Source organism: Vidua chalybeata, chromosome 6 (assembly GCF_026979565.1).
Source record: "Vidua chalybeata isolate OUT-0048 chromosome 6, bVidCha1 merged haplotype, whole genome shotgun sequence".
Classification (NCBI taxonomy): Eukaryota; Metazoa; Chordata; class Aves; order Passeriformes; family Viduidae; genus Vidua; species Vidua chalybeata.
The window spans coordinates 57,754,730-57,780,296 of record NC_071535.1 but is presented as its reverse complement, the minus strand read 5'-3'; the positions used below and the strand labels follow the sequence as shown (position 1 = coordinate 57,780,296).

Sequence of the window (25,567 nt, the reverse complement as noted above, 5' to 3'; positions counted from 1 at the left end):
TATTTATAAAAAAGAGATTTTTTTCCTGTATCTTCTTTAGTACATATTTTCTCCTTATGTTAGGAGGTTTTTTTAATATACTGTAAGAAGGAAAGGCAACATTCTGCTATTTGGCATGAAATATATCCAGGGTCTTAACTTCTACTTATGGTCCAACAATTATTTTAATACATGTAAGAGTTACAAGAACAAGCTGCTGATAAAATTCTGTCATGGCTCTAAAATGTTGTGGGTGATTCCATTCCTGAGATTTCTGGATGCAGAAATATTGTAGTAACTGTAAGTTATTATAATATAATTTACTTTTAAAGAGAAAACATCTTTAAAACATTTCTCTGATCAGAGGTAAACAATGTAGTAATTATTGTTGTCTTAATCTCCATAATACATGAACATTTAAAATCTGATTAAACCTGTACATGTTTCTAATATTATTATTAGAGAAACTCAGCATTTTTGAGTTCTTTTTAAAATTACCATGTTCCCACTGAAATAACTCCTACATGTATTTAATAATCTTATAGACCTATCAGCTTTCCTTAGTTTTCTAATACATTTTGGTCTTTAAAATCAATTTTTACTGAGTAGGAATGAGGAATACAGCACTGCAGAGGTCCTGTGCTGGTAATGGCTACGAGGCTTCTCCTGCAAACCCTGGAATAACTGAGCACATCTCCCACGGGAGCAGCACTCACCTCCTCTTACACAGGGTGCTGGGACAGAGCTCCTCACTGGCCTTAAAAGATGTCAGCTCTAGAAAAATCATCCTGTTTTAATTATAGTTAATAAATTACCAAGCAGATTCAGAAGAAAAATAAGAAAAGCTTCCTCACTGACATCACTTGCATAAACTCCGTCTCCTTAGAAGCAGGGAAAGTATCTGCCAGATGCTGCTATTGTGAAAGACTGATTTTGCATTAATAATTCAGCTGACACCTGGAGATATTGGCATAAACAATGCCTTTTTATGAGATGATGCAGTTCTAATTTAGGAATCACTGCTTCATTTGTTTTCTCTGTATCTTTAGTTTAACCCCTGAAATTTAATGCATGTAGTGGCTCTGTGGTAATTTTCTTACTGCACCCAGTATATGGGTTCTAAAGGGTAAAGATACTTTGAAAGGACCAAATGTTATCTTCCAATTAATGGGCAATTTAAAAAAACCTGATCATTATATATTACATTTCAGGGTCAAGTTGCTACCTAAATGGATTCTGTAGCTGTGCAACAATTTGCACAGAAACCAATGGAAATTCACAAAAAATTTCAAGTACAGATGTTGAGAAAACTTATTTTTTATGGTAAATTCATATGAAATTTCAACCAATAATTTGACTTCGAAATCAATTTCCCTAGAAATTACAACCACACTGTTAAAATTTGGTAACTCAATACTATGAGTTAGAAGAGTTATCATGAGTCAGAAGAATAATCTAACTCTAGTTCTAGAAAAGTTACTCAGAATTGCATTCTCCATGGGACTGTAGGTCATTTAGCTTACAGACAAGTCTGTATTATCAATATTAGACTGATTATGCTTCCCATGCCCTGTCTTGGATGAAGATAACACTGGCTAAAATAATTATAACCCCTTCACAGCCTTATCTTTCTTCAGGAGAAGTTACTGTCTCCTTCAGATGGACAAGCTGAGCTGCTTCTAATGGTCTTTTCTCCCAAATTTTCCCCAACATTTTGGCTGGGAAAAGCAGGTACCAGTCCTGCTGGCACAGCTGTGCCCAGGGCACGTGCACACAGCTCCAACTCACAAACAGAAAATGCTCTTCTCCCTGGAAGATACATCTGCTAATAACCTGTGTATTTCATGCAGCAGACTCAGATACCTGCTGAGTGACTGTGATCGTTCACCTGAGGGGAATTTTAGAAGGAATTTGAGATGGGAACTCTGAGTTGTTTTTGATGATGTGGTTTATTATTTTTATCTTCTACACTGGCAGGAAGGGTGAATTTGGCTCACATCATTACAGCATGGTTCAGAAGGTCCCAAGACCATTAGTTACAAGACTTTTAAGGAGTTATTGACCAATAAAACACTGCCAGAAGGACATTTATGTTTTTGACCCAATCCTTAAATATTTTGTCTTTCAGACCCATGCTACAGCGTAAGCTTTCTTAGCCAATCATGTTATAACACACAAACCTATAGTGTGTTCATCTTATAAAACCTACTGCATTCTAGACTCCTTGTTTACCTCTGTAACTACTTTTATATTTTCTAGATCTTAAACTCTCATGTCTCTGTTTTAAACTATAAATCCACATTCTTGCTTCTAGCACCTGAGTTTGGAAGCCTTTTCCAAGGTCTCAGATCAAATTCTGTGTTTAATTCTAAGCTTTGGCTTCCAGGCCCACAGTTCTTAAAGCTCCTTACATTTTGGATTCCAACAAGTGACAGGCACTAAAGCTGCTCCCTGAGGTGAATTTTAAAGGTGATGTTCCTATATTTCCTTGACACATTCACAAGTGTGCAGCCTGAGGCAAAACTGTACCTGACTGTAATCTACTATTCTATGTCCTTAGAACTGCAGATTTTGTTAAACATAACTTAAAGAAAAACCATGAAGAAAACATGATCCATTCTATTTCATGACAATAAACCCAAATCCTTGGATTGAATTTTTAACTTTCTTCTGGATAACCTATTTGTTTCCAAAACCTGTGTCATCTCTGAATCACTTGAGAAGGAAATACTGCACGGGCATGTGAGGATAATTTCCTTGTAGTGACAACTTTCTAAGATTTAGTACAGTAAAACTAAAGCAAAGTGCTTCCAGGGGCAGAAACAGGATGTAGGCTATGTCTACATTAGCAAGTAATCAGAAGGAACTCAGAGCAGGCAGACAGACTGAAGCAGCTGCTGCTGCCATACTACACATCTCTGGTTTTACCTGGACTAGATTTAGTCCAGTTGAGTGGATGACTCCATTTTATATTGATGAACCCAATGGTTTTAAGCTAAGTGACAAACCACTGGTGCAAGTTTAAATTCTTCCCCCAAAAATCTAGTACACATGCACCAGACCAGCATCAAAAAATGGTAAGGGGAGATGCTGGAGGGATTCACTCCAAATTTACACTACTGCTTAAAATCAGAGGTAGGTTTACTCCATTCTACTAATGGATGGAGTTTGCAGTCAGCCAATTTAAGCTTGGAGAAGACACCTGACAGCAGAGAGAACACAGCACCATGACTGTGACAAATAATTAATTTACAGAACTGGATGAACCACCAGGCAGATGGGTTTCAGTATTAGCTCACATGGCAATTTTGTCCTGCTGTAGCCACTGCAACCAAGAATATGGGTCTTTTTCTACTGCAGTAAAGGAGCAATAACCCTAAGGCTATTGTAAGAAAAAGTGTGACATTTGGGTAGATCCACTTATTTCAACAAAAAATGCAGTACTGATTCTCTTTAGAGAAATCTCCCAATTTCAAATAAAAAACAACCTGATGACTACAACCACTGGGGAATGGATGAAACAGAAGATATGACAAATATTTCTAAGGTTTTCATAAGGGCAGTGCTGTAGCAATTAATGCAAATTCCAATAATATGATTTATTAATTCCTGAGACAGCAATAATGATAGCTGTTTGTGCTTACCACTGGGACACACACAAAGTTGGGGATATTTTCCATAACATGTTTATCACTCCTCTCCTTCTAAGCTCATTCATTATCCATCTCACATAGATTGCTTTCCATTGGTTTAGCAAATTATTTAATCTGTGGAGTTTTCTTCAGGTAGCAGAGTAAGACTATTCACAGACTCCTGTTTCATGCAAATATTTACTATGAATGTGTGTTCCCAGCAAAAAGCCTGGTGCCTTAACAGTTAATTTTCTGTGATACACAGTCATCCATACATTTTAACACAGGTTAATAATGTCAAGGAAACTTTCAGCTTTTTCAGTGAGAAAAATCAGAGAAGTGGGAAAAGAAGGACACATGTACAAGAGGAACTGTGCAAGAGCCCCTCTTATGTTTGCATACACAGAATCTCTGCAAAGAATTTACATTTAGTGGTTTGAGATGAAGAAAAGGACAGACTTCAGAATTAACCCAAAATGAGTATAATCTTCTTAACCTAATTTTCTCCTACACAACAGAACTGTTGGTGTCCATCTTCTTCTCAACATGTACTAGGCATAAAAATCAGAATGTCTCAGAACCCCTGGTTTATAGCTGTCATTTTTTCCACAACTGGTGCAGTACAAGGCCTCTCTTCAAGGCTCATCATCAGGCACAAGGAATTTAAAACTGTCTAGTCAAGGTACTAGAAATCAGTCCCTTTTTCTTTCTGAATAAAGGACTCTAAAAGCCACTCATAGCTTAAAAACCTTCTAATTGAAACCTCTACATAAACAACCTTAATATAGCAGCACCACCAACCATCCCTCTGAGTCTGCTTTGGGTCAGTCTCCTCTAGACAACCATTCCAGCTCTTCTTGGGGTGAAATCCATCCACTTTAATAAAACCTAGGCAATGATGTTATTAATCTTCTCCCAAACCTGTATCTATAACACCTGAAATACTGCAACATCCACATTTCTTCATGAAACCTTCTTGCAAATGGAAGTCAGAGATTGGCTTACCTGATGCACACAGTCTAGGAACTGTAAGAAAACAGGAGCAAATCCACTGCCCTGGCAGTTGAGGGTCAGATTGCTGCGCTGGCTGAATTTATGGCCAAAAGAGAGCCACTCCTTCTCCACCAGCATTCTGAAGCCTTCCAGTGTCCTGTAGAAGGGGTCACTGAGTAACTGCACCAGAGACACCACCTAGAGCACAGGACAGGATATTCTGTGTTACCAGTGACAGAAGTTAGGAGAAACCTTTAGCAAATGAATGTAAGCATGCAGCAATCTGTTCACTGCTCAAGAAAACAAAAGCTTTCGTGTAAACTCAATGAAAAGTATTTTATCACATACATTAAGCACTTTGATGAAACAAATCAAATAATATTCCACACGAAAAAGCTTCAGTTACATTGAGACTTTATGGTATCTGCAGAAGTAAAACCTAAGCAGCTACAGATCTGGGAGGTGATTACAACGTTTATTACATTTAAATTATGTTTGAAATAAAACCCCTTCTATAATAAACATTTAAAAGATAGCATCTACTACCTCAGCAAAAAAAGCATTAAAGCATTGGTCCTGAGGGTGACTTCAGAGTTTTTGTCCCAGCCAACTGCAGTCTGTTTTTATACCCAGTATCTCAGGAGACTTTAAAATGCAGCACAGGCTTCTTGCACTTCCAGCTATGTATCTCCCCTCTCTACTCTTCATTGTTTGGCAATGATTCCAATAATTATGGTGGCATTCTTTTGTGTGCTTGTTTACCTGGCATTATGATGCTGGCTGCACATGAAGGTTTATTTACTAGAATTATGGATATCTGTGTTTCTCTTCTGAATTATGAAGTAGCAGCATGGACACAATGCATCTATTAAATCAGGCAGCAGATCTTGATTCACCTAATTTATAGTTTGAGGTGATCTGTCCTTGCAGCAGGTGTTACAGGCACTTTGGCACAAATTCACTTTTCTCCCTGTGTGGTCTTCTAACATTACTTACGGAAATTGAATGGAAGAGAACAAATTTCTCCTGTGTTTAAAATGTACAATGTTTAAAATGATAAATGAACAGTTGTGGCAACTTTTAGCTTTCATTCTTACACATGGTCAGGTGCAGGAATGCAGATCTTAGATATAAGCCTTAGAACTGTTAAGACCATCAGGACCTTTGGAATGAATTCATTTTAAAGAACCATGTCATGAAATAAATTGCAAATGAATGCAAGGATTCATGCATTGTGGTTTCTTCTCTGCTGCAACAACACAAATTTATTAATGTCATAGCAAATTATCTGTCACTTGTGTAAAAACGTATTGCCTGGTGCTTTTTCTCAATATTTAACTATTTCAAGGTTTTTATAGCAGCTTACTTGAGCAGTAATATCCCAGCCATCTTCCAAACAAACCATAACAGAAGAACCATTTTCCAGGAGTTCAGAGATGATCACACCCAATTGCATAATCCTGTGAAGCTATAAAATATTATGAATGAGTAACACACTCTAGATAAATCTTTAGATAATATCAGTAAACAGAATATTTTCATATTTAAAAATGCATTCCTGAATCCACATATAGCACAGAGAAACACATTGATGCAACTGATTAGGCATCAATTAAATGTAAAAGTCTAAGGATTTCCATCTACAATAAAACTCAGGGAAGTTTTGCAGATAGGAACTTGAAGTATTAAAGTCAATGAGTACTGTAATAAACTAGCTGTCATAAAAAGGAGAATGGGAACAACACAGTTGACAGATTTACTGGAGAGAAATTCCATCCTGGGCTTAACACTAAAATAATTTCCTCTGAAATGTTAAAGTTTCCATAAAGTCACTAAGTACTTTGATGGGAGAACCCATGCAAGATATTTATAAGATAATATTACTAATACTAAGTCCCATGGAAGTTGGAAATTAATTAATTGAACAGTAATAACAACAACAGAGAAACAGTTTAGATAGTTGGGTAGACAGTCTAAAATATATGAAAAGAGGACACTTTAATGATTTGCACTTTAATATTCATTGCACAGTGATGCTAAAATAAGCAGGTTAAAGAAGTTCGGGTGAATCTGGGCAATTTTATCTTACTATGAGAATTCACATCATTATTACTAAAAAGAAAAATCCATATGATGATTTTACCATTTTTGTATACTATGACAGCACTCTTGGTAAACAACATAATAGGTAATACATAAACAATTCAGTTTTTTACAGCAGAGTGAAACTGTTCTTTGTGCAGCACTGAATATAATCCAACCAACAGAAGCAATGGGAAAGATGAAAGCCTGAAAGAAGGAAGAAAACAGTACAGGAAAACAAACAAAAGATGGTAAGAAGATCATTTATGCAAGGAAAAGAAGTTCAGAAAGTACACAAGGCACAGGAAAGTGAGAAGAAAATTAAATTGAAGAAAACAAGAGGAATAAAGATCAACCAAACAACACTTAAAACCTAGAAAATTCATCCTTATTCATGGCAGTCTGCTTTCTTCCTCTTAAAAATCTGATGAATATTGCTATGAAAATTGTGATAGAAAAACCTTGACTCCTCTGATCATTCACATAGCCATTATTTAGAAAAAAACCCCAACCCAAACAGACTAATTTTCCTGCAATTTTTATAAGAAAATTCTATCCTTTCTTAGGCAGTAGAATAGAAGAAAGGCTGTTTCTTCCCATCTTTAATGAGGAAACTGATATGCAATCTGGTTTTACAGATTCATTGTTAAAAATGCAAACCAATATTTTTAAAATTTGTGTTCAGAAGACAGGGCAGTGTTCAATTTTCTTCCATGCATTCACATTCTTATGAAGAGATAGTCCATACAGTGTAAAAATCAGTAATGCTAAACTTCTATTGCCCAGAAGAGGAAAGCATAATACAATGAAAACATTTCTGAGATGACAGATCTATGTTCTTTCATGGGAATAGCAGAGAATGTGCCAAATCAGTCATAAATTAACTTTATCAGTCATAAATTAGCTTTATCACGTAAGTCAGATATGACATGATTTAAACCACAGAAATGTGGTTTAAATATAACAAAGCTATTGTGTGACATGATGTCCTAGTCCTCAGCAGAGTGATGCTCTCAAAGCAAGGAATGATCCTCTGAAATATGCCAAAAGAGAGAACTGCAGTGTTATCTGCCCTCCATCCCTGGGCTGCTGCAGGGGACAAGTTTATTTCATTAATCCAATGATGAAATGACATTCAATTAATTTATCTACACTTATGAACTTGCTCAACCACTCTGTGATGGAAAATGTTCACATGATGAGGAAATCAAGTCTTTTTCATGCTCTCCCAGCTTCTCCCCTTCCTGGAAACCGTGGTGGCCAGCCCCAGCCACGAGCAGCTCCTGCTCTCACCCCAGGAAGGAGCTGAGCCCCTCCTTGCAGCACATTTCCATCAGGAGTGCATTTCCTGATGTGTGGGAACTGACATGTTACTCTCAAGTATTTCCTCCTTAAGAAATCAGCATAATTCTATTCTGCTTTCTGTGATTAATTGCATTTGAGAAAAGTATCTTCTGCAGGGGTTTCCAAACATAACAAGCAGCTGTTAAAAACCATTCACTGTAATTAAAGTGGTTTTAGATTTACAAAGAGCTGGCTTTCCCACATCCTTCTTAATTTGAATCTTGCAAAGTTTGCTCCAGTCTTGCCGTTGTTTGGTTAATATTTATGTAAAGGAACATGAGATAGGGAAATTAAGGTACAGATTCAGAGAGGAGAGAGTAACACACATAGAATTCTCTCTTCCCCACAAACACTCCCCCATATTCCACAACAGATGTTTGCTTGCTTTTTAGCTTGTGCATATCAAAATCCAGGGTGGGAACACATAAGAAGAGTCAAATATTGGTTTTAAAATAAAAAAGCTCATTTATTGTCCCACACTTTCTTGTTCTGATTTTTAAAACATATTAAATGAGAGAAATAATTTAAAACCAAGACCATGAATTTATATAGAGAGAAAACCCAGTCACCTCTCCTTGTATGTGTGTGTGTGTTCCATGTTATAAAACATAAAATTTGTTACAAAAATGCCTCTCATATTTGTAAATATTATGATGGCATTAAAATAATAGTAATGCCTGTGTAATGCCAGACTAGATAGCATGCAAAGTGCTTCCAGTGAGCAAAGAACAGCTGGTTAGAACACAATAGTCCTCTGTCACAAGAGCTTGGAATTTATTTTGTGTGAGCAGTACTGCATATAGATTATCAGAAGTACCTGTCAGATAAATTACCTGTGGGAACCACTCTGACTCCCCAAGTGCTTTGAGGAATGTTGCCTCAGAGTCAGTAGGAATAGTGCTGGGAACACAAGCTCTCATCAGCTTTTTAAAGCTCGCCTTTGTCTGCCGGATGTCACTGAATTCAACAGGAACAAATTCACAATTCAAAGCAAAATCAAGTTTGAACCCCTGTATGAAAAGGACAATAGCAGATGTCATTTAAAAGGGAAGCATATTTTTCATTGACAGTCTTTAAATCCCAAAGTCTTGCCTGCTTTAGTGCTAAGTAATTCATTCCTCATGAAAAATCGGTGTAGTTAAACACCTGCCCAGGCTAATAAAAGATATAATAAAAATCCTTGCAAAATGTACCACAATAAAGCACCCACCTATAACCGTAACAGCAGAAAGTACTGCACAGCAGTCATATTTTCAATTATAATTAGAATTATTCCAGCAGTAATAGTGGTAAAAAAACAAAGTTGAGTGACAATCTCTTCAGTTCCTTATACACAACATAGTGCACTTCCTTTAACATTTTTAAAGCTAATCAACAATAAACAAAAATTAAAATATCTGTATGGATGACATAGGAAGAGTGCAGGACACATTTTGGGAATTCACTAAAGCAGAAAAAAGTAACCCCCACACCCAAAAAGAAGCCCCATAACTGCAAACCAGCTGAGTCATCTAAACCAGCACTGGGCATTGAGGGAATTGTTTGGCTGAAGTACCTCGCTCAGCACAGAGCAGCAGCTGGATGGTTTTCCTAGCAGAATTCCTCATGTTTTATTTAACTTACTGCAATTTAGCAATTAGAGAGGAGGACTGAATTAAGAGAATAAGTTTGTTGAAAAAAAAAAACCCACCAAAACCCAATGGATTATGATGAAAAGGATAATATGGAGAAGATTATTAGGAAAAACAATTCTCATGTATGAAGCATCACTGAAGATGTTCATGCCAAACTTTTTGAGTTTTCTTCAGAAATTGCTTTCATTGAATTAAACTTGGCCTGCAAATAATCTTCATTAAGCTCCTTCAAAGAATGCCAATCGAAAATGTAGGAAAGTGAAAGCCTGGTTTTAATTCTGTTTATATTTGGCATGGTTCAAAAATAAATTCAATAACTCAACAATGGCAAGTTGTAATAATGCATGGCAAAAGCAACTGAGGAAAGCAGCACCATTTTTTCAAAATGCTGTATGTTCTGTTTGCCTCATCAGTTTAAGTGATGTGATATTCAGCAGAATAAAGCAGTAGTTTCTGCTACACAGCTGTAGATGCATGACTGAACTCTTCACTTATCATTCATTAAGAAATCAAATAAATAGAAACAGTCATTATTAGTGGAATATAGTAATTTAAATCTATGTAATTGATGCATTATTCTGGTAGAGCATGTCTCCTCCACCTCCTGATATAACATAATTTCAGAAAAAAATGGATAGTGATGTGTTTTCCTCCTACCAATAATGGGTTATGGACCTTTTGTATTTCGAAAAATACATTACTATTTTATGTATGTTCACATTTTAAATAAGAAAGTAGGAAAAAAAACCCTGTTTTCTTAATCTTAGAATGCAGAGATTAAAAAAAAAAATCCGAAAACATTTTCAGAAAACAAGTAAAACTACTAAGAATTAGTAGTTTTTCAAACAATTGCATCTAAAACATTAAAATCTATCAACTAATATGTACAGAACTGTAGACATCATGGTCCTCTCCATGTAATCAAATCAGGAGTTCTGGGATGGCCTTATTCTCATCAATTTGGCTTTATGTGAGTTCAGTGCTGCCCACAGTAACGAAGGTTTCCTTCTCTTTTAATTGCTCCCCCAGCTAACAACATTTCTGTTGCCTTCATAACATATTTCCATGTTATCTTAAGTATCATTTACTGTTTGTAACACCGTGAGAATAATTAAACTCAACCACACAAAAACTACATTGCACATGAAAAAAATGAAACCGGCATTACCCGTAACTGAGATTTTTCTCCAAATATATAGAGGGCTGCTTGTCTTCTCAGCAGCTGACTTTGCAGGAAGGAGCTGCTGCTGTAGGGAGGGGGGTTATCCTTCCCTGCAAGCCTGGCACCAACATCAATGAATGGCGTCTGAGTGTTGATAAATCGGTTGCTTGAACGAAGACTCGCCCATACACCTTCATAAGGATGAAGAATATTTAAAAAAAACACTTTGTGTGAGGCACTGGAGACCATAATTACTGAGACATATGCTTAAATGTGTCACATGCATCCCTCACAGGACATAATTAACAGCATGTACTGGAAAGAAGTAGATTTGTAACAAAAATTGTCAAAACCATTGTTGTTTAACCTCAGACTCTCATCTAACTCTGCTTCCTACTGCAGAGAAAAGAGTTGCTGTGATATCAGTAACACAGTGATAAATAAATCACAATTTGCAAGTAGCAATGTCCATGTAAGTGCATGCAAATGAAAATTCTACAGGGACAGAAATCAGGGAAGTGCAGAAATCCCAAAGCTGGCAACAACACGAAGTGCAGTGGGATGGGCAAGCAGCAATCCTTGAATGGCATCCCAGCAGCACTGCACCCTGCACACCTTGCTGCTGCTGCTCCATTGGCACTGCCAGGGGGGAAACTCCTACAGCACACAGCCATGCTCTCATCTCATCCTGCTCGAGTAAGTTTTGGTGATTTTAACATAAGAGAGCAGCGATTTTTCATCTGATTTTTAAAATCAGACTGCCAAGGCCTGTTTAGTGCTAAAAGAAAAGGCAAGCAGTAAATATCTTCCTGTTTCTTGTACCTCAATTAATAACCAGGATTTTGTGAGATTGTTTTTGTGTGTGCAATGTGAGGCATGTGAAAGGTATTGGATTCTCAGAGTATGAATAGCACTACTTGAAAATCAAATCCCTTAAAGTACACTAAATTTGGCGTCCAAATGGCAGTGTGAAATTCTTTATCCCAATATGCAGTAAATCAGATTATCAGAAGAGACTCTCGTCCATAAATCTGTGAAGCAAGATATCCAAAAGAGGCACCAGAAATACCTCACAGTATTAGAAATTTAGATACCATAGGACCAACACCCACCCCTCTTCAGGAAAATCCAACAATGTGCATAGTTAACATTTCTTGCACAGAAGAAAAAAGATGCAGATAACAGTAAATTCCACTGAGATAGCTCAACCAGCAAAATAATTTTATTCTTTTTTTTTAGAAGCAGGATTGTGTTTCTATTAAAAAATAATTCTGTACAGTAACTCTCAACAGGGACTTGTCTGTACAGCTTAGCTTGTCTGCCTGTCTGGCTGCTAGTCTGAGATGTGAGGAGATGAACTGCAGCAACTGAGAGTGGCTGGCAAGGAGTTCTGGGCAGCAACACCTCTCAAAAGCTCCCACTTCACAGCCAGCCACTTGTATAAAACACCTCAAGCAGTAAAGGAGTGTGTTTAGTACAAACTTTTATTCCACGCCTCAGCTACTACATGTGAAATAATAGAGCCTTTAGCAAGCAGAAATCACAGCAAACACTTAATAAGAGAAAGAAGTTCTCATTCATTTGGTATGAAAAATGCAAGCTCCAACACAAACTGCTGTCCCCAGAGATGAAGAGTACCAAAATACACAGCGACACTTTGGAGCATTTCACAAATGCACCCATCATCTGCACTCGTGGCACATCAAAAGCAACAAAACTGGCTACAAATACATGCAGATGAACATGTTTACCAGCATGGACAGCACTGATTAAAAGGCACAATTATGTTTCTATTGTACTTTTGCTGAGTACTTTATTTTTCTTAGTAGTATCTTATGTATTACTGTATTATTATGACTTTCTGATTTGACAGTAATCAATTTTCCCCTGTTCATTAACATTAATAATAACTATGGAAAGAAATTAATTGACTAGATAATAGCTATTTTACTAAAGCAGTAGGGATACTAAACTCTTTTCCAGAACTGATTTTTGGCTATTTAAATTTTTCACACAGAAAATTTTGTACATATCACTCTGTGTTACATCACTGACACTGCGCATACAACGGGCGAAAAACCTCCAAAACCTAAATCCACAACACTGAGCTAAAACCCCCAAAATTTTGTTAATGCAGAAACAAGGCTTTCTGTCAGTATCACTTTAGGATGAATTAAGACATTGTAGCAGAAGATGGTAGAAAAGAATGGGCTTTCAGGACACAGAATACAGTACCTTGGTGGACTCGTTCCTTAGTTGCTGATTTGGAATTTGAATGAGTGAAACATTTATCTCTGTACCCAAGCACTGGCAGATAACAGTTAAGACAGAAGGAGGAGGAATGGAATGCACATTGCAGCGAAACACATTGCAGGAGAGAAGAAAAGGGTTACTTATTAATTTCCAAAGATCTGGTATATATTGCATTTCTTTATAGCACGTGATTTATCAGACAGCACGAATCTCAGGCATCACAAGACAAAACATCAATCAAGCCACAAAACCAATATAAAATGGGAAGGAGGTACCCATTTATCAAACAGGAATAATTTCCATTGTCATTGCAATAGCAAAGCCACCATATGTTTTTCCATAATTATAATACCAAAGGAAACAATGATTAAATAATTCTGTTGAATAATTTATTGGAAGTTTCTATCCAGCTGAAAGTTAGTTTAATTAAAAATCCCAACATTAATGCCTGTTATAAAAAGCTGGTTTAGTCTAGGGACATTAGGTGTAGAATTTGATGGACCTCAAAATTAAAGCAGAATGCAAGATATTAATTCTATACACCTACAATCATTTTTAAAAGCCTGTGTACAAGTATATAATTTAGAAAACATGCAATATCTACCACAGAAAGAGATCTTCTCTCCCCTTGCAAAAATCATCATTTTCTGTGGGAGCCTTATGTGTTTATCAGTGCATTTATCTTTGGCTCAAAACCCACATCAACATAACTGAGTCCTTTTAATAAAAATATTCTATTAAATCATACTCAAAATGTTAATGTTTCCTGCTTTGGAAATAATTCTCTGAGCTGGGTCTGTGTAATTTTTAAATTATAAATTTCCTAGTATTTCTCCAATAGTGGCAAAACATACTGAGGAAATTTCTTACTCTGCTAAATTACACAGCAATTCCAAGTAAGAAGTGCTACTCTGCAGAACCACATTATACTTACAAAGGAAGGAAGAGGAAAAGCTATGGCTTTTGAGTGAACTTACAAATCTCATGAAAAGTATCAACCAAAAAAAGGTCAAAGAATGAAAATATATTATGAAACATAAGTATTTGACCAAATATTTCAGATCAAAACCAACTTGACTGAGCTTTGGGCAGATGCTTCGTGACAATGTTCCAGATAAAGTAAAAAAATCATAATTGACACAGACACAAATATTCAGAACAACTGATGAGTGTTCAGAACAATGATGGTTTTAAAAAACTAGAACTACTGTTAACATACTGGAACATACATTCTAACTTATATTTTTAAATTATGTGTATTACATTGTCTGGCACAAAAAAAATAAAAAATGTAATTTTCTACTGGTGTGTCTTAGCTGAACCTGGCTTTTGAGCCTTGGTATGTGTGATAATAAACACAAGGAAAGAAAAGAGTGGTCCAGAATCCAAACCACAAAACCACTGCTATTGTATTTTGCACAGTGTATAATCCATAGCTGCTTGCTGCTTCACATGTGAAATACGTCTAGCTGAGAAAAAGTAGTGAGGAACTTAGTGATAATGGATTTGAGAACAATTTTAGAGATTTTAGATATTTTATATACTCTGTGTATTTTTTAATTTCTTTTAAAAGAATTGTGACAGTTAATCTAAAAAACTCCTAGTGTTTACTTCTCTCCAGGGAGATATTCCCTTTCTCTGTTCCCTCTTCTCCTGTCAACTTCTCACCTTCCCCAGGGCTCCCACTGTACTTGTCAAACATTCTCATGTTTCAGCAAGGTCCTCCTGTGTCCTGCTGAACTGTGAGCAGACACCTTTCAGATACACAGGGCAGGTGTGGCAGAGATCCAGCAAGACACAAGATAACTTCCCTGCCCTCCTGCTTACTGCTGAAATTCAGCCAAGGGATTCCAATGTCCAATAAAACAACATGTCTGTGACCTCATGCTGCCTTTAGGCTCCTTCTTTTCTTCTTTGAGTAGCAACAAACTCATCCCATCACATCTACCATGAACTCTAATCCTAGAAACCAGCAGCAGTTATTTCAGTAACCCCTTCATCTTCAAAAGACAACTTCCACCCAGCAACCAGAGAGCTCTCCCTGACTCATCTGCAGCCCCTCAGCACCACGGGGCTGTTGCTGCTTTTGTGCTGCACAAGGGGCTGGAGCAGAACCAAAGCTGTGCTGGCAGCCACCAGCACTGCCAGTGCTGCAGGGCTCAGCCAGGCTGGGCACAGCACCATTTACCCAGCAGCTGCAGCCACCACTCCCTCCTGCTCTCTTCAGCCACCTCACCAGCTTTATCCATCTCCAGCTACAGCACAGCAACAACACAGTGAGCACAGAACATAAACTAAACCCTTAGATAAGGAAGATGCATTTCCTATGATTAACACAAATGCACAGAATTCCTATGATTAATGAAAATTCCCCAGTCTTTGGTGCTCCCATGTCCTCTCCTGCCCTTCCTCTCTTCTCTTCTGCTACAATTCTCACATCACTTCCCTCTACATCCCTGAGCATTTTCTTTTCTCCCTCCCTCTCTGTTATTCCTTCCTTCATTTCCATAATCCCATCCCACCTCTTCTGGAAGTTTTTCTCTACAAAATATTTTTATCCTTCCTCATATGAGCTGTAGGTCTTGTATCCCACAAGAAGATTTAGGTTGCAATGGACCTCAGCAGGTCAATGTAAACCTAATTTCAGATGCTAAAAGTATCTAAAGAGAAGAAAAACAGCATTTATATGCTTAGAAATATCTGTCAAAGGAGCCTTTGTGGCTGAAAGGTAATAAGTCAAATATAAAATGCTCTCTTTCATGGAATGGAGTCATCCCTATTGTAGCAAACCTATATTTAAGAAATTTGGTGCACTAATTTATGTTGCACATAAAAAAAAAGAAATCATAACTCCATCAGACTAGAAGTGTAGAAGTAGATGGAATCCCCCTAACAGAAAGAAATGTTATTGTAGAAATGACATTGATGAGCTCCTGTGTCTAGGAATAACTGGTTCCAAAAAATGGACTTTATATCCCTACCTACTACACCTGGCCATGTAACTCCCCACTACTTAGAGTAAAATTATTCACAGATTACTTGTAATATTATGAAGCATCAGCAAAGCTTCAGACACATATTGGAATGATTTATAACTGCAGATTCTAAAGCCTATAAAGTTCTTATATAAAAATATGCATTTTCAGGCCATACACAGAAAAATTAAAAATATGGATAAATCCCAAATTATTTAGAAACATAATCCCTGAGTGCTTAATTTTTCACTAATTCCAACCTGAAACCAACCAAATTTCAATGGTAAGTAAAGGACTTGAACAGAAATTAGATAATATTGTGGACTGAGGCCAAACTAATTTCTGTTTTGTTGTTTCACAGAGCAACCAATCAATAATGAGTACAACTATTTTTATTTCACTAACAGTTTTCATCATTTATTACTTCAAATAATAGACTTTGAGCTAGTCTTACTAACCTCCTCGAGCAAAGCTATTGGATAGATTTACATCCAAATGTCCTGGCACTACCTGCTTAAACACAGTGGACATTCTTGAAGCCCTCGTTTCAGTGCCTAAAGTCAGCCAAAAAAAGAATAGAAGATTAAAAAAGCTACAGTGTTAACCAGACTAATACTTAAAATGACTGATAAAATGCCCTTTTTCACCCAATACAGCTAATTCTTGCCAATTTTGTACTTTAGATTTAGTTTTTAACACAAATGTGTACATTGGCAACAGTATGGAGGTGTTAGATACAGCTAAGCAATCAACATATTTTACAATAAATGAAGCAAAGCACACACACTTTGGGATGGTGTTACTTTACAAAAAAAGCCACTGTTTGGCAGTATTAGGCCAATTACAACTGAGTAAGACAAGACAGACACAATTTCAAGTCACACAGTCCTTCCTGACATGTTGGGGTTACCTTCACCTAAACCTCACCAGGTTTCATAAAATAACTGAAATAAAACATGGATTAATTTCTTCACGGCTCCACCTAGCCATAACTCAAATAGTGTATTTTGAAGGAGTTTTCACTGCAAAAAGAGCTCTATTTGGAAATTACATTAGTAGAAACCAATTATCAGTATGTAAAGCATAAAGAGGTCTCTATGCCTTCCACTGCTGCTGCAGCTAAACTGTGTCATCTCTTCTGATCTTGCAACCTCATACTTCCTCATTATATAAAACAGAGCAGATTCTGCCTCATTATATATAATAGAGCAGATTTTGCATCCTTTAAAATCTGGTAGTCTTTTACTCAATATGCAGTTTATACTTCATTAGTTATAAAAGACTTTACTGCCAGATTAATATTGAAAATATTTCAGGAAATATTATAAGCCTCCTTTATACAGAGAAACATATTCACTGAAACTAAGAGTGAACAGGCTACCTGGAAAGCCTAACAATAATGAAACAACAGAATTCATATGGAACACTGAACTAGCAGCAAATCAGAGCAATGTCACTCAGCTGAGCCAGAGAAAAGCTCTGTACAAAGCAATTTTACCTGGAGACAGAGCAATGGTTGGGCTGACAGTGAGGGTATTACTGCCATTCCTTTTGCAGTGGACGGATATCACATTCAGCAAGGCTTGAAGGTATTTCTCCTGCTCTATACTGCTTGAAGATTCTAGAGAAGTGGGAGCTAGAGTCACAAGGAGAATGGAATGCATTAAAAAAGAAAAACACAATTTGTAAATACACAGAATAAAAGGCTTACTGTGTAAAGCAGAGCATTGAAAATGTCCTAGTTTGTCTGTCAAAGGTTCATCTCCTTTGATGACAAGCTGTTCATCACCTGGCTGCACAGCAGGATCCAGCAAGGTTCCCTTGCATTCCACACAAAGCTGAACTTCTGAAACTTTTACCTCATTCATCACTAGCCATTATGTCATCAGCAAAACTGAGTTATGACCATGCAGCTTTCCCTTCACTCTCCAAACAAAAAGTAACATTTCTAAGTTTGTGCTACTGTCAGCAAAATGTGCAGAGAACAGACAGAACTGTTTCTTTTACAAAAGTAAGTTAAAACCATACTCAATCAGCTCTTCCTCATTCCAGGAAAGAAAGGTTACTTACCTGTACTTGGAGGTTCTTTGGAATACAGTGCCCATTAAAAAAGTTAAGAAACCATTAACAAAACACAGAACCCTCAAAAATAAGAAAAACAAATAATCCCAATAATTGTGGGATCCCAACCATAACCTCCACCCATTGTGTCCAGGTGCAAGGACCTAAGGAAAGGAGATGCAGCTCAGGTCCTGGGCCATAGCATGATGACAAAATAGTGTTCAGTATCAATGAGTCAGTTTCTATTTTTTCAAATACCAAACAAAATTTTTGGCATTCCAGTTTATTGCAGCCATCTTTGGACTTATTACAGGGCAAAAGTTTCATAGCTGCTTAAACCAGGACTTGCTATCTTGCTCACAAGAGCCAACATTTGGAATAAGAGACAAAGAATTTGAGCACATTTTGACAAAACACAATGGTAATTTGTAAACAGTTTTCTCCAATGATGATCCAATCAGATTCTATGCTGGAGACTAACAGACAGTGAGCTAATTAGCTGGAGGTGGCAAAAGAAATTTCAAAATAGAAGTTAGTATCTGAACTGAAAGTACAATTAGGAAGTGGTGATGTTTACTGCAGGACACATCACGCTGTTTCTTTCTGACCAAGTGGAAAAAGCCTGAGCAGGAACATTATTTTCTCTTCTACTCCTAAGCAGGATTTACACATCCTGAAATCTACTGGAATGACCTCTGGGTCCCCTAGCCCTTGAAATAATACTATAAAAAGTCAATTTAGGTCTTAACAATTTAGTTAACTTAAAAGAAATGAGCTGTCTAAATGAAAGGATAATGTCTACACCACTTGCACTTACAAAGGTTTATCTTGTGAAGAATATTGTGTGTGTTTCAGAAAACAGCTTGACTTACATCAAAGTCTGTCATTGATTCAAGCACAAACCAGAATTAAAGACTGAGGGCAAAAATGTCCTTGTGATGATTTAGAGATGGAAAATTTGCCCCTTCATCCTTCCCACAACTCATCCCATCACAGCAGCAAACAGAGGTGACTCAAAGCATTGCCCCCTGCCAGCACAGGTGAACTGGGATTCCCATGAAATCACCACCTTTCAAGTGCTGTATCACATGTGAAGGTCACCACAGCAACATGGATTTAACCAAAAGATGGGGAATGGAGATCCTGGTAGCACTTTTATCCCACTTATTTTTGGTTCCATCTCAGGAAAGAAATGCATTGCTTAGTCCTGCAGTGCTAATATGTGCTTTATATGCCCGGTCACAGGTTGCTCCATCTTTATCTTATAAGTCCTAATACAATCAATAATTCAGCCTGAACCAAGATAACTGTTCTCTTGGATAGTGTTACTACATCCAAGAAACACAAATGTTCTTTCCATAGGGTAGCTGACCAATAAATGCTAATTTAGGTGTAGAATGTCTTATTTAGAACAACAGTGATCTGCAACAAAATTCCCAGAGAGGTTAAAGTAATTCAGAAATCAACTTGCAAGTTTCAAAGGACCATTTCAAAAGACCTATATACTCTCCATTTCATATCTGAACATCTGTTAATAATTTTTTTTTTTTTGGACAGACGTTAGAAAATAAAATTCTGTTGCACATGCAGTTTGGTTCCACACAGAAATTAAGTACTGTGCATAATTTCCCTAAAAATATGTTCTGTACTTCTTATATAACACATTGACCTCCAACTATGCTCTGAAAACTTGCGTAATACAGCACGTAACAGGAAATCACAAAAATGTTCACTAAGTTCCAGCAGGCCCTCCTTGTTTCTCTGTATCAATCCAGAACTGACCAATAAAAATCTACTCCTATTTAGGAAAGAATGAATTTGTCAACTTGAATTTAACTTCAGATTATCTTTGTCCTCTTAGTTTGCTTCACAATGCCTTTTTCATTAGAGACTTTCCTTCACTGCACACAACTCCTGTTGAGGCAGATGTGTACAACTACCTTTGCTGATCAGTTTTTTTTTCAACAAGCTTCAACTTCATTAAGAGTAAGATAAACACCCTACAAATATTCTCCATTTTCCTTCCTGAGGCAAGTTTCCATTTTATTCACACTTTTAAAGGAGCAGTAACTCCAGAAGCAAGTACCTGTCAGACACAGTTATTGTCATTCTGTTTATCTACTCCATAATATTCTGGTGGACATGTGGCAATATAAAAGGCAATATATAGCCTTTATATAAAATTAAGAAAAGAAATAATCAGAAAAGTAGTACAGAAGACATCAAAGTATTTGTCTTTACATAATTTTGAGATTAGTCCTGCAGATTTTTTTTTCAGTTTATTCTCTATTTGTACCAGGTTAAAGATGCCTCATCTGTATTTCAGCCAGGACAATCAGTATTAAATCAGTTGAAGACAAACACTTGAATTGCCATGCCTGGGATTCACACCATAAGGATGTGGAAAAACTGGTGTAGCCATTAGCTTTGGCAGCTGCTGTGTCAACTATTGGTGGTACTTCACTGATTCACTTTATTAACCCTTTCAACAAAAGCATGTTATATCAATTTCAGTTCATTGCCTTCATTGCTCATCACTCCAACTAAAAAATGCTCCCACAAAACACTGAAGAGATATATTCAATCAATGTTATAGCAATGAATATTCAGCAGATAATTAGTGATTCACAAATTAGCCTTAATAGTCCAGACACTAACATTAAACACATTTTTCAAATATCTTTGAAATAATGAGATTTTAAAGGTGCATTTGATACACACAAAACCTCAACATGTCTGATAAAATTGCTCTTAAAAGTAAGAAAAACATGGTTTTCATAAAGGCATTCTGTGAAGGAAAAATTATGGAGGACTATGCAAAAAATATGTAAATCATAATTTTCCAGTTACTTTTATGGCACTTGTACACAAGTGCACAGTATGCTTCTTATAGGTTTTGAAAAATTCTATAGCACACACTTCAATAGAGTCAAACTTTTAGTTGCATTTTAGCCATTACTGGGGAGAAATGCAAACATAAACAGGACATAAGAATCTCTTTGATACCTTAATGAGTTTCTGGTACTTCAATTTGACCTCACATTTCCTTTTCCTCCAAAAAGAAAAATTATGGCCTAATTCTGGCATAATTTCTAAACAACTATCAGTTTGATTAAAGAAAATACTGACTCATTCTTGGCATAAAGTTAACTCTGAAAAAGCTATTAGCATGAGATGGAAATCCAGGCAGTCAGAAGTATCCTAAACACTGCATGTGAATGATGGAAGTCAACAAATGTTATTTCCAAAATTAATGTTACCCTAATATTATACCCTTCAGAAAAACTGTTCTGATTGTGCTGGTCCAATCTCTGTCCAAATTATTCACTCACATTTTTTGAACTGCTTTCATACCATTGAGGATTTTGACACACAGTAACTAATAATGCCAGATAACCACTTGTACCCTGAGACTTCTGACTCAACCGAATCCCTGATTTTCCTCTGGCAAAATCAACATTTCCACGTGAGATTCCTCCTGCAGAGAGCCTGGCTGCACCAACTCACCCGTGGGGTGTGTGTTCTGGGATTTGAAGAGGCCCACCACACTTTTGCCATGGAAGCCCCCAGACCTGAGGAGCAGGGTGCTGTTTTTAGTGTTCTTCCAGCAGACGACGGGCAGGCGGTTGTGGCGGTAGCAGCGAGCCACTCTCTGCAGGCTGCTGTCCTGGACAGCCTGAGGGACCACCAGCAGCCCAGGATAGCTGCATCGACAGCAAAGGGGAAAAAAAAAAAAATATCAAACAATTGAAAATGCTTTCAAAATGCTCAGCAATGAAACAACAAATTCCTGAAATTACAAGCTGAAAACACATCTTACTGAAATACACCTTAATTGTTAGAATGACTTTTATTTCTAAAGTAATTTTTAGTCCAGGACTAGTAGATATATTAATTTAAGCAAACTGCATTTTAAATAGAAATTGAATTATGAAAAAATTGTAAGACTATCATTACTAATCACTTTCCATTTACGGTTACATTTTATTTGGTAGTATTTTTCTTCTTAGCACATCTCTTATCTATCCCTATAATGAAGTCGTATTTTTAAGCATGACAGAAAACAGAATTTTGAGGTACACAAATGATGCAGTAGTTCCATTTCGGCACTTGTACATGAAATATGAGAACTGAAAGGAAAGAATGTTAGATTGCCTAAAGTATCACAATGAAAACAATAGTCTTTCGTTTATGGAAAAATATATTTAAATTTTGTAGTTGGAGTCCTTGCAATAGAGTGCTTGACACTGCATTTTTGTGTTCTGTTAAAACACTGCAACACACTGAGAGATTAGGAAATTCACTGATATAATACCTTTAAAGATAGAAAACACAGCAAGATGGTAGTTTTATTCATGTTAGCAAACGAAGGATTCAAGCAATATGAAATATGATTTTCTATCGCCTCTAAAAAAACCAAAAATCAACTGACGTGCCAATTTCATATGTTAAGAAGAAACTAAGATGAGGAACAAGGAACAGCTGCTGCTTACTAAATAACTTTTATTCCCTCTACAACATACACTATTTCTGCAAATTCAATTCTTGGACATTTATTCAACTGCCCTCAGAGAAAATAAATGTACATGGTATTTACGGTTTACACAGCAACCACAGTAATACAGCAGTAGGTAAATATTTATATCCTAAGATTTGTAATTATTTCAGATAGTAAATATATTTTGGAAAAAAAAAAGCCTAGAGAATATTAAAAACTCATGGTTTTAGGGGAGGAAAGGGTTGTCTGCATAATGTTCAAAGCATAATGAAAATGGACAGATTTCAGGCCTTCATCTGCATTTGCACTCCATGGTCACTAAACAAAACCAGTACTCTAGACAAGTCAGAAAACAAGAGAAGAACTATTATTTTCCTTCTGTGCCCTTCTTCCTGGCAATTCCATTGTCCATAATGAAAGCAATGACCAGCCTAAACTGGCTCTAGAGAATGCAAATGTCTTCTGATATGACTCATGCAGATAGGCTTTTGTATTAAAAGGCATTTTTGTGGGCAGTGTCAGCAAACTACATCAGCTTTCACAACAAAAAAAAAAAGGACTTAGTAACACTGATGCGCTAAAACACAGCATGTGACTTTCAGCACATGAGAAACTTTTACAGTAAATACTTTCATGAAGTCAACTGTAACACACACTTTTTAATTTGAAGAAAATAGTTATTTATAATTGCTTCTGAAGCTTGCTTTTTTGTTTAGGAACAGAAGAGATTCTAAATGCAAATCCAGTAATGCAGATACACATACATGTGTCTCTAGTTTCAGCTACTTCAGTGGATTGACAAACTCACCTCCTGCAAAGGGAATACATCCTGTTCAGTGCAGTTATTCTCAAGTATTCTGTTTTGGAGCGAGAAGAATTCGTGTTGATGGTCCCCAGCCCCAAACGCTGATAGTCCCTGAAGCAGGCTCTTTCCACTAACTGCTCCATGGTTGATTTTTCTGAGGCTTTCAGGGTACCACTGGTGTGCAGCTCACTGTCATCTGAAACTAAAGGGAATCATCTTACTGGGGAGGCCAGAAGTTACACAGCAAGCAATGCTACGTTCCTCCAAACGAGTTTGTGCTGCTCTCAGTGATGAATGGCAAGGTCCAGGACATGCACACCACAGCTTGCTGAATTTACAAACACTAAAATAGTATTTTAGTCAGCAAACCTGACTATAGCACCAAGTTACCTACTGTGCTTGTGACTGGCATGGCTGACATCTCTCTAGCTAAAATCCTGGAGAAAGTTATCTCACATATTCATTTGAAGACAGATAACCTTTCTTTACCCATTTACAAATTCTTAATAGATTCATTACACGTTCAAGACAAAAATGAAGTACACAATTTTCTTCTAAAACTATCTCCAGAAGGCTTTAAATGTTTTAGTGTTGTAATTTCACAAGAGATGGCTGTTGGGTTCTGAATGTCTCAGTTTCAGTGTCAGGCAAGCAGCTTTCTTCAGCCGTGCATATCAGCTGCCCTCTCCAAAGCAGAAAAAACTTCAACCACGAGAGATAAAAAACTATGTCACGAGTTCAAACTACTCTGAAATTCAAGTCAAGCAAGGTCTTTGTACAAAACCTGCCACCTGCCTATTAGTGACACTTTCAACCATTTCCAAATACTTCTGAGAGCAGATTTACTGCTCACAGCATGTATCAGTTACTTGCTACCACCTCAAGCATTGAAATATGTGCCTATTATAAATATGACGTATTTCTTCATGGATGAGGCACTGAAAAGTATATGAGGATTTAAACATAAAACAGGACTTCATAAACCTGGAATTTAAACGTATTTAGAAAATAAAAATCATGCTATAATTAACATTTTACTGACAGTAGACAACATCCAGAATTTACAGGAGTAGTACCTCTATAATTTTTTTTCCTGTGCATCTTTAGCATAAAAGCTAAATGAAAAATTTTCTTTGCCCTTTCAGCTAAAGAAAAAAAATATCTATTTGATCTAAATAATAAAGTTGAACACTCTGGATCTCTCCTCTTTTCCCTCTTTTTTCATATTTGTCATGGTAAAAAGAAGTCAACATCTGAAGTATGAAGTGCACTAATGAGAAACTAATTCAAATGAGCTTTAGAAATAATTCTTTTGGGTCATACAAAATCTTGGTATTTAACAGTTTTGAATGAAAAGCTGTAACTGACTCTAGATGAGGGTGCATTTTGTGAAACATATTTTCCTAAATGGATTTTTCTCCCATGAAAGCAGGTACATTGGTGATCAGACTTTGCAAAACAGTCTCCTGTGCATAAAAAGCTAAACATAAGAGCTTCTATGCATGTCCTTGAGCTGAAGACATTTTGCTGTCTCAAGTCTAACATTATTTATTTGATTTTGAAAAACTAAGAACTAATCCCTCTGTTTAACTGTTCTTGAGATATAACTGTTTTCAAAAGAAGGTTTCACAGTCTCTTGTTTTATTGAACACACCCATATGACCACTGTAAGAAAAAGAATTTACTAATGATTGAGATATTCTAAACTCTGAAAACAAAGAGATGAGGAGGAATTTGAGGGAAATCAGATGTTCATTGGCAACAACTAATAACTACAGTACTGTGCCCAGTTTTCAAAATCACACTGCAAGTTATATGTGGGCTATCTAAAGAAGCCTGAGAAAAGAGCAATGAAGAGGATCAGAAGTCCATCAAGACTAATAAACAAAGAACTGAAAGAACTGCATAGATTTAACACTGAAAAGACAATAGAAAAATATTACAATAGATCATAAATACATTATGCACTGCAATCAGAATGAGGGCAATCATGTCTTCTATCTGTATATAGTGGCAGAGTGAGAAATGAAGGGTTTAAATTGCAGCAAGATGATGTTTAGTCCTGAATCTCAGAAAATTGTTTTCTCCAGTTTCAGTATTAGTATGAGCTGCCTAGAGTTGTGGAACCTTCACCTGTGAAAGCTTTTAA

The 25,567-nt window shown here is 36.6% G+C and overlaps 1 protein-coding gene across 5 annotated transcripts in view; it reads right to left on the bottom strand.

Annotated features, from left to right (window-relative positions):
* SBF2 (SET binding factor 2) overlaps positions 1 to 25,567 on the bottom strand; it is a 233,612-nt gene that overhangs the window by 14,136 nt on the left and 193,909 nt on the right. For 2 of the 5 annotated variants that reach the window (XM_053946073.1, XM_053946075.1), the window contains exons 26-33: positions 23,422 to 23,620; positions 21,623 to 21,819; positions 17,553 to 17,690; positions 16,513 to 16,608; positions 10,833 to 11,017; positions 8,864 to 9,040; positions 5,971 to 6,072; positions 4,617 to 4,802 (exon numbers count right to left, since the gene is read on the bottom strand). In XM_053946073.1, the coding sequence (XP_053802048.1) occupies positions 4,617 to 4,802; positions 5,971 to 6,072; positions 8,864 to 9,040; positions 10,833 to 11,017; positions 16,513 to 16,608; positions 17,553 to 17,690; positions 21,623 to 21,819; positions 23,422 to 23,620 (1,280 nt within the window). Of the gene's footprint in view, positions 1 to 4,616; positions 4,803 to 5,970; positions 6,073 to 8,863; positions 9,041 to 10,832; positions 11,018 to 13,061; positions 13,134 to 16,512; positions 16,609 to 17,552; positions 17,691 to 21,622; positions 21,820 to 23,421; positions 23,621 to 25,567 lie in introns of all 5 variants that reach the window. The other 3 variants (XM_053946078.1, XM_053946076.1, XM_053946077.1) reach the window with 3 other exon arrangements.